At 48.7% G+C, this 12,063-nt stretch overlaps 1 protein-coding gene across 1 annotated transcript; it reads right to left on the bottom strand.

The window, feature by feature from the left end:
- Positions 1-2,151: 2,151 nt before the first annotated feature.
- On the bottom strand, positions 2,152-10,048 carry LOC136580272 (torsin-2A-like). Its single transcript, XM_066580693.1, has 4 exons — positions 9,819-10,048; positions 8,077-8,342; positions 4,779-4,954; positions 2,152-2,302 (listed from the first exon to the last, which is right to left on the bottom strand). The coding sequence occupies exons 1-4, from the start codon at positions 9,940-9,942 to the stop codon at positions 2,167-2,169; spliced, it is 702 nt and encodes a 233-aa protein (XP_066436790.1). The 5' UTR covers positions 9,943-10,048; the 3' UTR covers positions 2,152-2,166.
- Positions 10,049-12,063: the final 2,015 nt, after the last annotated feature.

The following is a 12,063-nucleotide window of genomic DNA, read 5'->3' as shown; positions in this document are numbered from 1 at the left end:
TCAACACAGCTGTACATGCGATTTTCACGTGCATGGAAAAAAAAAAGTTGCATGTTAAAGGGGTTATCCACTTGTAAACTAAGGATGGCCTATCTTTCGATTAGGCCATCAATACTAGATCAGCAGGGATCTGCCACCTGAGACCCCCACTGATCAGCAGTACACTGTATGGGTACACATGCACAGAGCCAAGTTCCGCAGAAAGGAGAATGTTATGTTCCCACTGCTGTGGCAGGCTTAGTATTACACTCAAAAATCGCATTCCCTTTAGGCTGCCTTTCCACGGGCGTTGCAATATCCCGCGGTGGATCTCACCGCGCGAGCCGCCGCCCGGGAATAGAAGCCAGCAGACGGATCTCCGCTGTCAGCCTATCTGACAGATAGGCTGACCGCGGAGAATCACAGCAATTCGCAGCATGCTGTGATTTGCCGGCCGCGAACGGAAAAAAAACACATGATAGGATTCTCCGCTCGTGGACAGGGGGGGGGGGTGGGGGTGGGGGTGTTGCGCTTTGTATCCCCTGCGGCCGGATTATCGCTGCAGGGAACGCAATTCAATAACGTCCATGGACAGGCAGCCTTAATAAGAACTTTCCATGTAACACCAAATCTCACCACTGCAGTGGCAACAGAGCCATCTGCTTCCTGCAGAAATTAGCTCAGTGCATGAGCGCACTGGCCAGGTGAACAGCTGTTTGAATGGAACTCGCATGGGAAAATAGTTTGTGTAAATACACGCCAAGGCTACATTCAAATGAGCGCAAACTCGCAGCAGTTCTGTGCTTTGTCAGATGCACAAAACACACATGGATATGAACTCCATTCTTTTGAAAGGCGTTCTACACATGAGCGGTGTTTGATGACTTCTCTTAAGGACAGGTCATCAATATTGAACCCCTTATTGACGGCGCTATAGTAAAACTATGTCCTGCTGTTGCAGGACGTGTATTGAGGGAGGTAGTGCCGCTATAACCCTCCATACAGCGCGGGCGCCAGCTGTTTATTACAGCTGACACCCGCGGGCAATAGCCGCGCTCGGCCGATCACGGCTATTAACCCTTTAAATGCCGCTGTCAATTTTGACAGCGGCATTTAAATCCCCCGGCGGTAAGATCGGGGGAGCCGTGCAGGTGTCATGGCAGCCGGGGGCCTTTAGAAAGGCCCCAGGGCTGCCTTAGCAAACTGCCTATCAAGCCATCCCCGTGCCTGTGAAATAGCAGTATGACGTAATGCTACATCATACTGCAGGAGCGATCAAAGCATCGCATGTTAAAGTCCCCCCAGGGGGACTTCAAATAAAGTAAAAAAAAAAAAAAAAAAGTTTTTTATTATAAAAAAAAATTTAAGTTTAAATCACTCCCCTTTTGCCATATCTATTATTAAAAAATCTAAATCATAAAATAAAAATATGAATTTGGTATCACCGCGTCGGTAAAAGTCCAATCTATCAAAGTAGCGCATTATTTTTCCTGCACGGTGAACGTCGTCCGAAAAAAAAAATTAGAGAATGCCAGAAATACACTTTAGTTACCCTGTCTCCCAGAAAAAAAACGCAATAAAAAGCAATAAAAAAAAAATCGTATGTATTCCAAATTGGTACTATCGGAAACTACAGGACATCCGAGAAAAATGAGCCCGTGCTCAACTACGTCGACAGAAAAATAAAAAAGTTATTGCACACACAAAATGACCGCAGAAAATAATTGAAAAAAATTTATCTTTAAAAAAATGCAAGTACTACAGTAAAAAAAATACTATATAAGTTTGGTAACGTAGTAATCGCACTGACCCATAGAATAAAAATATCAGGTTGTTTTTGTTGCAGTTTGTGCGCCGTAGAAACAGGACGCACCGAAAATGGTGGAATGTCGGGTTTTTTTCCATTTCTCTCTGCTTAGAATTTTTTTAAAGTTTTTCAGTAAATAAATAGTGCCATTGAAAAATACAACTCATCCCGCAAAAAACAAGCCCTCATACAGCGACGTCGATGGATAAATAAAGGAACTACGATTTTTTAAAAGGGAGTAGGAAAAAACAAAAATGGAAAAAAGCAAAAAAGCTCCGTCACTAAGGGGTTAAGACCTGGAATACCCCTTTAATAAATCAGTACCGCTGTGTGATACTTGTAGCCCATGCATCCAGGTGTAATAGGTTATATATGAGATTCTACTCACGCTCTTGGTCCGCCATCACAGCCTTCGTTATAGTGGGCACTACATCACCCAGCCGAATCTCCTCTCTGTCCTTGCGCTCTCTCCAGAAATTCAGGGCTACATTATTGATAGCGTCTCCTCCAGAATTACTGCAGAAACATAAGAAAAAAGGAAACATTAGGATTCCAAACTCTTAAGACCCTCCGCCGCCCTCGCTACGTCCCATCTCTTTCTGCAGGGAATGAATAATGGCAATCTTTGTCCTTAACGGGGTTTTCCGGGCAAAAACTACTCCTGAGCCATCCTCAGGACAGGTAATTAATGGTTAATCACCGGTGATCCCCTGTTGTACTACTACAGATAAAAGCTAAATAAGTTGCATTGTGTCCCTGTCTTTATTACCCAGAACTTAGCAATGTTCCCATGGATGGGGCCCTGGCAGGCTTTGTTCCTTGTGAGGCTACCTGTAGTTTCTATTGGTACCATTTTGGAAAGCATTTGACCAATCGCTTTCTATACATTTTTTTTTTTGAGAGCCGGAGTGAATGAAAGCACGATCCTGGTATTGACCGTTTTTTTAATCACATGTTGACTTTCTGCGATAAACAATGCCACGTTAATAAATTGAGGCTTTTATATATATATTTTTTTTTTCTTAAAGAATCAGATTCTAAAAAGAATGGTAGAGTTGGAAGGGACCTCCAGGGTCATCGGGTCCGACCCCCTGCTCAGTGCAGGATTCACTAAATCATCCCAGACAGATATTTGTCCAGCCTTTGTTTGTAGACTTCCATTGAAGGAGAACTCATCACCTCCCGTGGCAACCTGTTCCACGCATTGATCACCCTCATTGTCTAATATCTAATTTGTGTCTCCTCCCTTTCAGTTTCATCCCATTGCTTCTAGTCTTTCCTTGTGCAGATGAGAATAGGGCTGATCCCTCTGCACTGTGACAGCCCTTCAGATATTTGTAGACAGCTATTAAGTCTCCTCTCAGCCTTCTTTTTTGTAAGCTAAACATTCCCAGATCCTTTAACCGTTCCTCATAGGACATGATTTGCAGACCGCTCACCATCTTGGTAACTCTTCTCTGAACTTGCTACAGTTTGTCTTTTTTAAAGTGGCGTGCCCAGAACTGGACACAATATTCCAGATGAGGTCTGACTAAGGAAGAGTAGAGGGGGATAATGACCTCACGTGATCTAGACTCTTTCCTCTTTCTGAGTTCATTGAAATCTGCCTTTCTGAAATCCAACCTTGAGGTCTGCGTTTTCTCAGGTCTTCCTCCCCCTTTTATGCAAAATTCAAGGATAGCATGATCACTGCCTCCCAAGGACCCAGTCACCCTCACTCCCTTAACCATTTCCTCCCTGTTGCGAAGAATTAGGTCCAAGATAGTAGATCCCCTTGTTTGCTCTTCGACTAGAGATAGAGTTGTCAGTAAGAGCGGATAAGAATTTGTTGGATCCATTACTTTTACCTGAGAGAGATTCCCAACAAATGTCTGGATAGGTAAAATCTCCCCTGATCACTATGTCATGCTTTTTGGAGACCATGGCCATCTGATGTAGAAAGGGTTCATCCATATCTTCTGCTTGTCCAGGTGGTCTGTAGTAAATGCCTACAATGGTGTCCTTTCTGCTGTTCTCTCCTTGCATTCTTACGCGCTGAAGCTTGAATCTCTATGGCGAAACATACAACCCAACACCTCCTCCCCTTTTTTTGGTCTGTTTCTTATAAATAAGTTGTATCCTTCAAGCCTTGTGTTCCACTCTTGTGTATCATCCCACCAAGTTTCCGTGATGCCTATAACATCATATTTCTCTTCCTGTGTTAGGAGCTCCAATTCTCCTTGTTTGTTTCCCATGCTCTTGTGATCGGTGTCTCTTGCTCCTCTACTTTCGTTCTGAATTTTTTGTCTATGTTCTTTCTTTCCACTTCTAATAGCAAGGTTCTAAAATGTATTGATTAGCTGTATATTTTTGCTTTTCACTTCCCTTCCCATATTGTTCTAGTTTAAAGCTCTCCTAATGAGTGAAGCAAGGCGCCCACTTTTTTTTTTTTACACCACAGGCAGGGTTTAATAGGCTGATGTTAACGACAGCTCTGGGAGCCTTCACAAGGGTTCCGGCTGCCTCAGCAACCAAACAACTCCCGTGATGTCATCATGAGGTGGCCTATCAGGGAACAGGGGAAGCCTCCCTTCTATTGTCAAGTCATTTAAATGCCATGGTCAGTGCTGACTGCAACATTTAAGGGTTGGCGGCAGGGACTGGAGTTCTCTACAAGCCCAGCTGCCGTGGCCGGGTGTCGGCGGTGTATGATAGCTGACACCCGCTGCATAGGGAGCAAGCTCTGCTGCTAAGCCCGCTCCATTCACGACATCCATATGGCCCAAGAGGCATGCAGACTCTTTAATGCAAATGAGGCATACTTTTTGGCTATGATATCAGATTTTCCTGTAGCTTCCCGGCTTTTCGGTTCTGATTATACACTTTGTAGCCAAGAAATATTTAAATAAGTTTCCAACCATGCAATACCCAAATAATTTAGCCAAAGTACCTGCAGAAGCGATACAGATTTTTACTGGTCGTGTCATCAGCATGAAAGCAACCGTGCATTTACCTTACAAACACAAATATGGCCTTCTTGTAGTTTGACCCAAAGACGACCCAAGATGAACCCAGGAAGGGGGTGATGACATCAATCAAGCCTGGATGCATCTTATCCATCTCCTCGAACAGAAACAAGGAGCGGCTGCAGGCGGTGAGGTTCCCCTGGATCCAGTGCTTCAGGTCTTCCTGCAGAGCGACAGAATGATGAGACGTCCAGCACACCGCTACATGGGATCTACACAGTATGATGAGACGTCCAGCACACCGCTATACGGGATCTACACAGTATGATGAGACGTACAGCACACCGCTACATGGGACCTATACAGTATGATGAGACGTCCAGCACACCGCTACATGGGACCTATACAGTATGAGGAGATGTACAGCACACCGCTACATGGGACCTATATAGTATGAGGAGCCGTCCAGCGCATCGCTACATAGGACCTATACAGAATGATGAGACCTACAGCACACCGCTACACGGGACCTATACAGTATGAGGAGATGTACAGCACACCGCTACACGGGACCTATATAGTATGAGGAGACGTCCAGCGCACCGCTACATGGGACCTATATAGTATGAGGAGCCGTCCAGCACACCGCTACATGGGACCTATATAGTATGAGGAGCCGTCCAGCACACCGCTACATGGGACCTATATAGTATGAGGAGCCGTCCAGCACACCACTACATGGGACCTATATAGTATGAGGAGCCGTCCAGCACACCGCTACATGGGACCTATATAGTATGAGGAGCCGTCCAGCGCAACGCTATATGGGACCTATATAGAATGATGAGACGTACAGCACAACGCTACATGGGATCTATATAGTATGAGGAGACGTCCAGCACACCGCTACATGGGACCTATATAGTATGAGGAGCCGTCCAGCACACCGCTACATGGGACCTATATAGTATGAGGAGCCGTCCAGCACACCGCTACATGGGACCTATATAGTATGAGGAGCCGTCCAGCACACCGCTACATGTGACCTATATAGTATGAGGAGCCGTCCAGCACACCGCTACATGGGACCTATATAGTATGAGGAGCCGTCCAGCACACCGCTACATGGGACCTATATAGTATGAGGAGCCGTCCAGCGCAACGCTATATGGGACCTATATAGAATGATGAGACGTACAGCACAACGCTACATGGGATCTATATAGTATGAGGAGACGTCCAGCACACCGCTACATGGGACCTATATAGTATGAGGAGACGTCCAGCACACCGCTACATGGGAACTATATAGTATGAGGAGACGTCCAGCACACCGCTACTCGGGACCTATATAGTATGAGGAGACGTCCAGCACACCGCTACATGGGACCTATATAGTATGAGGAGACGTCCAGCACACCGCTACATGGGACCTATACAGTATGATGAGACGTCCAGCACACCGCTACACGGGACCTATACAGTATGATGAGACGTCCAGCACACCGCTACACGGGACCTATACAGTATGATGAGACGTCCAGCACACCGCTACACGGGACCTATACAGTATGATGAGACGTACAGCAAACCGCTACACGGGACCTATACAGTATGAGGAGACGTCCAGCACACCGCTACATAGGACTATACAGTACGATAAGACGTCCAGCACACCGCTACACGGGACCTATATAGTATGAGGAGACGTCCAGCACACCGCTACACGGGACCTATATAGTATGAGGAGACGTCCAGCACACCGCTACATGGGACCTATATAGTATGAGGAGACGTCCAGCACACCGCTACATGGGACCTATACAGTATGAAGAGACGTCCAGCACACCGCTACACAGGACCTATACAGTATGAGGAGACGTCCAGCACACCGCTACACGGGACCTATACAGTATGAGGAGACGTCCAGCACACCGCTACATGGGACCTATATAGTATGAGGAGACGTCCAGCACACCGCTACATGGGACCTATACAGTATGAGGAGACGTCCAGCACACCGCTACACGGGACCTATACAGTATGAGGAGACGTCCAGCACACCGCTACATAGGACTATACAGTATTACCCATTAGTTGCAATGCACTAGGAGGCATAATAGCTCTAAAAATGTGGCCCCTGCAACCAACGCCGTTACGGTCATCCCTGACCTGCAGTCCCATCCAGTGCAGCTCGTACTGCAGGGCAATACTCTGCAAAACACTGACTGATCATTCCTATCTCACTCCAACATCACAGCGGACTTGTCACCCGATTACGTTACACGTTGTCTCCTAGCATAACAGACTTTAGCCGTAGGGGTATTACAACACGGACAGCTGCTGGGAGTTCCCAACTGTTTATTACAGTCCAGCGGACTCTGATAAACTACCTGTAGTCTGCTGACTCGAGGATCCCGCACCCCTCAGGTACAAGTCAGATGTATTCCACCAGGACCGCAGAACCAGCATGTATAGGGCTGCCCCAACAACCCCTCAATGGTACGTGTCGGGGGATCTGGCATGATGGATTTAAACATGCTACATCCTCAGTTCTTATGGGAGATAAGCCACCGCCAGAGGTATCTGGCAGCAGCTTATTCCCTTCATCCCGGTAAACACATGCATGCTTGGCTAAGGGGGGCAAGAAGGGACAGCCGCCAGGCGACAGCTATGTGAGGAGCGGGCAGCTGAAGTCCTGCACATCCATGTCCTCCAAGTGTGGGGTTCGCATGGAGCGGTACGGGGGAAACCAATCCCCCTCCATACACAATACATGGCGCCGTCTTCGACAGCCGACACCCACCCGCAACAGTCGCAATCAGATTACAGCTGTTAACCCTTTAAATGCCTCTGTTAATTCTGACAGCGGCATTTAAATGCTCTGATCGGTGTTTGGAGGTTCCAACAGCCCCCTCATGATGAGATCATAAGGCGCTGTTCCTTTTTAATGGCAGCCCAGGACCTTCTGACTGATCTCAGGGCTGCCATGAATACAGTATAATGCAATACCATAGTACTGCACTATACTCTAGGAGCAATCAAGCGATCACACGTTCAAGTCCCTTTGGAGAAATCACATAGTTTGGTATCCTACTCCGCTAAATCAACTGGAGGCCCAAAACAGAGAGGTATGTGTTAGTGTTAGGACCCGTCCACAAGCTTGGTCCCTTGGACGTGGCGGATGGGCCCACATTTTTTTTATCGCAATATGTGCCAAGAACCTTGCATGTTTATGTGGTTGGTATGTACAGAGTTATGCAGCATGCAAATCTCTTGCAACTTTCTCGGTCGCGTGAAAGCGCCCCCTAGTGAAGCGACGCAGGTAATAAGTAGCGCTCTCACCTTGTACTGATTGACATTCTGGGCATGCGGGAAGTGCAGGATAGGAGAGAAGCGATGCACATAGGGACTCCGGTTTCCATCCTTGTACAAGTGTTTTACCAGCAGGGAACTCACGAACGTCTTCCCAGTCCCACTCCAGCCGTGGAAGGACAGCACGAGGGGCTTACCGGGCCGCTCCGTCTCCAAAAACACCTTCAAGGCCTTCACCAACTGTTCCCTGACCAGGTGCTGCCCGAAGACGTTACGGGCGAGATCGCAATCCAAGGCTGCCGGAGAACAAAAACATACAAGATTGGAACGTCATTCATTTCACATCTGACGAAATTAAGAAAGGACTGTGTCCACCAGGATGCTGGAACAGCGCCCCCCGCAGGACACAACGGCGGATTATATCATTTATGTAACGGCGGTGCCAACTGTACGCTCGTGGTTTTCACAGAGTTTGCAGTTTCAGCGGTTTTAGATCTTTTAGGGCGGTTTCACATCTGCGTTGGAACGTCCGGCCGCGGTGACATCACAGGGCTGGCTGAAAATACCGGAAGAGAAAGCGCGGCATGCAGCGCCTTCTGTTCAATGTTAATTGTTTACGGGCTGCGGGTCGCACGCCTCCATTGACAGGCTGTCCATGAGATGAGAATTGCGCAATCAATTGAAGTCAATGGAAACCGTCTGACCCGCGGTCCATGCACAATTGACATTGCGGAGAGGCCACGGATTCAGAGTCACCGCCTGGCGACAGCATGGGGGGGGGGGGAATCTGTACTGCAAATGTCTGACGGCAGCGCGCCGCGACCATCCGCGACCGTACAGAGAGAAGAATCCGATCCATTCGTGTGCAGGAGGCCATACAGCGTTGACCCTCATTTTTCAAGACTTCTGCAGTTCGCGCCGGCATGTTGGATATCAGCTTCTAAGCCCTGACTGATGGCGCGCCATTCTTGCCTAATTAGTGCTTGGAGGTTATCACAATTTCGAATGCGGCGGTTTGCCGCAATTTTACCGCTGTTTTCAGACGCAGGTTACTGCCCTTGACAGCAGGTTTTAATGCGCCCCATCATGGTGGGGAGACGCGGTAACCGCGGCAAAATAGAGCAGACAGCGCCCGAAAATTGCAGCGATAGAAAGCGCCGCATTCGTGCGCGGGTCTGCGAGGCCCCATGGAAATCAATGAGAGCGTCATACCACGGATGTGAGAGTGGCAGATGCAGGCTGAGATGTACAGGTGGGCTAGGGTGGCGAGAAGCTGCCCGGGTCCAGGTGGTCCTGATGAGCGGTGGAGGTGCAGGTACAATGGCGTCTTGGACGTGGGAGGGGCACGGGAAAGTAAAGGCGGGACCAGTCGTTAACAAAAGTCCCACCTCTGGAAGTAGATCCGCGTCGAGGAGCGCGATGGACGAGGGCGATCGCCTATCAGTTGAATTCAAGGTGAAGGGGTGAAATCCGCTGCAGATCGGCACCGGACGTCCGCAGACCGCGTCGCAGCGCTAACTCCGCGCCTTTTTGGTGCAAATCTTAAAGCGAGGTTTAAGCAGAATTCACAAGATCTCATTGGCTTTGCTGCTACCGTAAACACTGCGGACAATAGAAATCGTATGAGCGGACCCCAATTATACATCTGCGTCACCAATGTAGCAAAAGGATGACAAATCGCTCATCCGGGTCTTACACAACCCCTCCTCCACCCACTGGACAAAAAATGACGTCATTGTCCAACCACATCATGCAAATGACGTCACACTCACCGTCAATATCCGGCCGGAAGCCGCACTCGCAGGAGTTGTACAGGCTGCAGTGGAAGGCAGGCAGCTCCCAGCATGCAGTGCCGACCAGAACCGCCAAGAGCACCAGGCAGAAACTGCCCGCCATCCTCACCTGCCCCGCTGCATGACGGGAAGCGCAGCCTCTGCCGCACGACACGCGCCGCGACGAAAACTTCTCCGCCTGCCGACTTCTAGCAACTCTTTGGGTGACATCACAGTCATGTGACCAGGTCACCTGACCAAGCGGCGGCCTTGGTTTTACGTATGCAGAAATACTGTAAAGCGAGCGCGATGTAACAGCGCCCTCTGCCGACGGCTATGAGCGCTGCACTATACGTTCTTATGAAAGTTCTTCTATCCCCTAAACAGTTCTTTATGACTACAACAAGTCACTATTTTTTTTTGGGATCCCAAGTCCTTTAACCCCTTATAGACGCAGCGCTTTTTTTTCATTTTAATTTGCAGTTTTTCCTCCCCACTTCATTACTCTTGTATTTATCTATCGATGTCGCTGTTTGTTTTTTGCGGGACGAGTTGTATTTTTAAATGGTGCCATTTAATATACCCCATAATGTGCGGAAAAACTTTTTACAATTTCTAAGTGGAGTAAAATGGGAAAAGAAATTCGTCCTCTTTGCGTAGAGTCTTGTTTTTACAGCGTCAGAAATGACACGACAGACTTATTCCAAGGGTGGATTCACACAGGGCGGATTCCCGTCGGAAATCTCGCGGTTTGGCCGTAGCAAAAACCGCGAGATTCCTGCCGGGAGAACCGCCGCGGTGTAAGCTGCGGCGGCTTTGAAACGGCCCGGCCACTTGCTTCTCCGTTGCGGCTGGCGCTCCCATAGAGGAGAGCGCGGCCGCGACGAAAATAAACAAAAAAGAAAAGGTAAATGGACATGCTCTTCTTTTGAAACCGCCGCTGCGGCCGCTGCAGCCGCGGTTTCAACCGGATTTACCGCAGCGGATTAGCCGTCCCGTGTGGACGAGATTTCGGAGAAATCTCGTCCACATGGCTGGCTGATCCCGAGATTAGCGGCCACAGGCGGTTTTGCCGCGGGCGGATCGGCAAATCCGCCCTGTGTGAACCTAGCCTAAGGGGGGATTCAGATGACCGTATATCGTCTCGGTTTTCACGCCCAGCCGATATACGGCGTCCTCATCTGCAGGGGGGGAGGATGGAAGAGCCAGGAGCAGGAACTGAGCTCCCGCCCCCTCTCTCTAAGTTGTGCGAATTAGCCCCGCCCTGTCCCACCTCTCCCCATTACAAATAGTGCAGAGGGGTGGAGAGGAGGCAGAGAGGGGGCGGGAGCTCAGAGCACCGGCGTGAAAACCCAGCCGATATACGTTCGTCTGAATCCAGCCTTAGGGTGCATTTAGACGACCATATATCAGCCGGGTATTCACGCCGGCCGATATACAGCGTCTCTTTCTGCAGGGGGAGGAGGCTGGAAGAGCCCGGAGCAGTGCTCTGAGCTCCCGCCCCCTCTCTGCTTCCTCTCCACCCTGTCTCCGCCCCTCTGCACTATTTGCAATGAGCGGAGGTAGGACGGGGGCGGGGCTAAGTGGCGGAAATTAGCTCCGCCCCCGTCCAGCCTCTCCTCATTGAAAATAGTGCATGGAGGGTGGAGAGGAGGCAGAGAGGGGGCGGGAGCTCAGAGCACTGCTCCCGGCTCTTCCAGCCTCCTCCCCCTGCAGAGAGAGACGCAGTATATCAGCCAGCGTGAATACCCGGCCGATATACGGTCGTCTGAATGCACCCTAAGGGTCCGTACGGCAGGGACACATTTTTAGAGGCTTTGTTTGCTGCAGTACTTTGAGACGAGGTGACCAAAAAAGTGCAATTCTGAAGTTGTGGGTTTTTTTTCTGACGATGTTCACCGTGTGGCATAAATATTGCGTTACTTTGAGAGATCAGATTTTTACAGACGCGGCGATATCAAATATTTTTTGTTTTGATAGCCTAAGTACAGGAGAGGGGATTTTTTTAAAACTTTAATTACTTTTTAAGAAATAATTCATCAAACTATTTTTCACTCATTTTTACAATATTTTTAGTTCCCATAGGAGACTTGAACTAACGATCATTTGATTGTTGATTGCTCATACGGTATAATGCAATACCATAGTATTGCATTATACTACATTTGGAGAGGCAGTCTTATCAAGATGTGCCACAGGCATGTCTTGATAGGCAATCAGTCATTGCAGCCCTGGGGCCCTTCAG

The sequence above is a fragment of the Eleutherodactylus coqui genome, chromosome 10 (assembly GCF_035609145.1).
Source record: "Eleutherodactylus coqui strain aEleCoq1 chromosome 10, aEleCoq1.hap1, whole genome shotgun sequence".
Lineage (NCBI taxonomy): Eukaryota > Metazoa > Chordata > Amphibia > Anura > Eleutherodactylidae > Eleutherodactylus > Eleutherodactylus coqui.
The sequence above is the reverse complement of the archived record's forward strand: the minus strand, read 5'-3'. Positions and strand labels throughout refer to the sequence as shown.

What these genes read in the sequence shown, in the direction of transcription:
- LOC136580272 (XM_066580693.1), bottom strand. Translation starts at nt 9,942, where the DNA reads ATGGCGGGCAGTTTCTGCCTGGTGCTCTTGGCGGTTCTGGTCGGCACT. An exon ending in AGAATGTCAATCAGTACAAG is followed by an intron (nt 4,955 to 8,076) that starts GTGAGAGCGCTA and finishes GTCGCTCTGCAG; the next exon opens with GAAGACCTGAAGCACTGGAT. An exon ending in GCCATATTTGTGTTTGTAAG is followed by an intron (nt 2,303 to 4,778) that starts GTAAATGCACGG and finishes ATGTTTCTGCAG; the next exon opens with TAATTCTGGAGGAGACGCTA.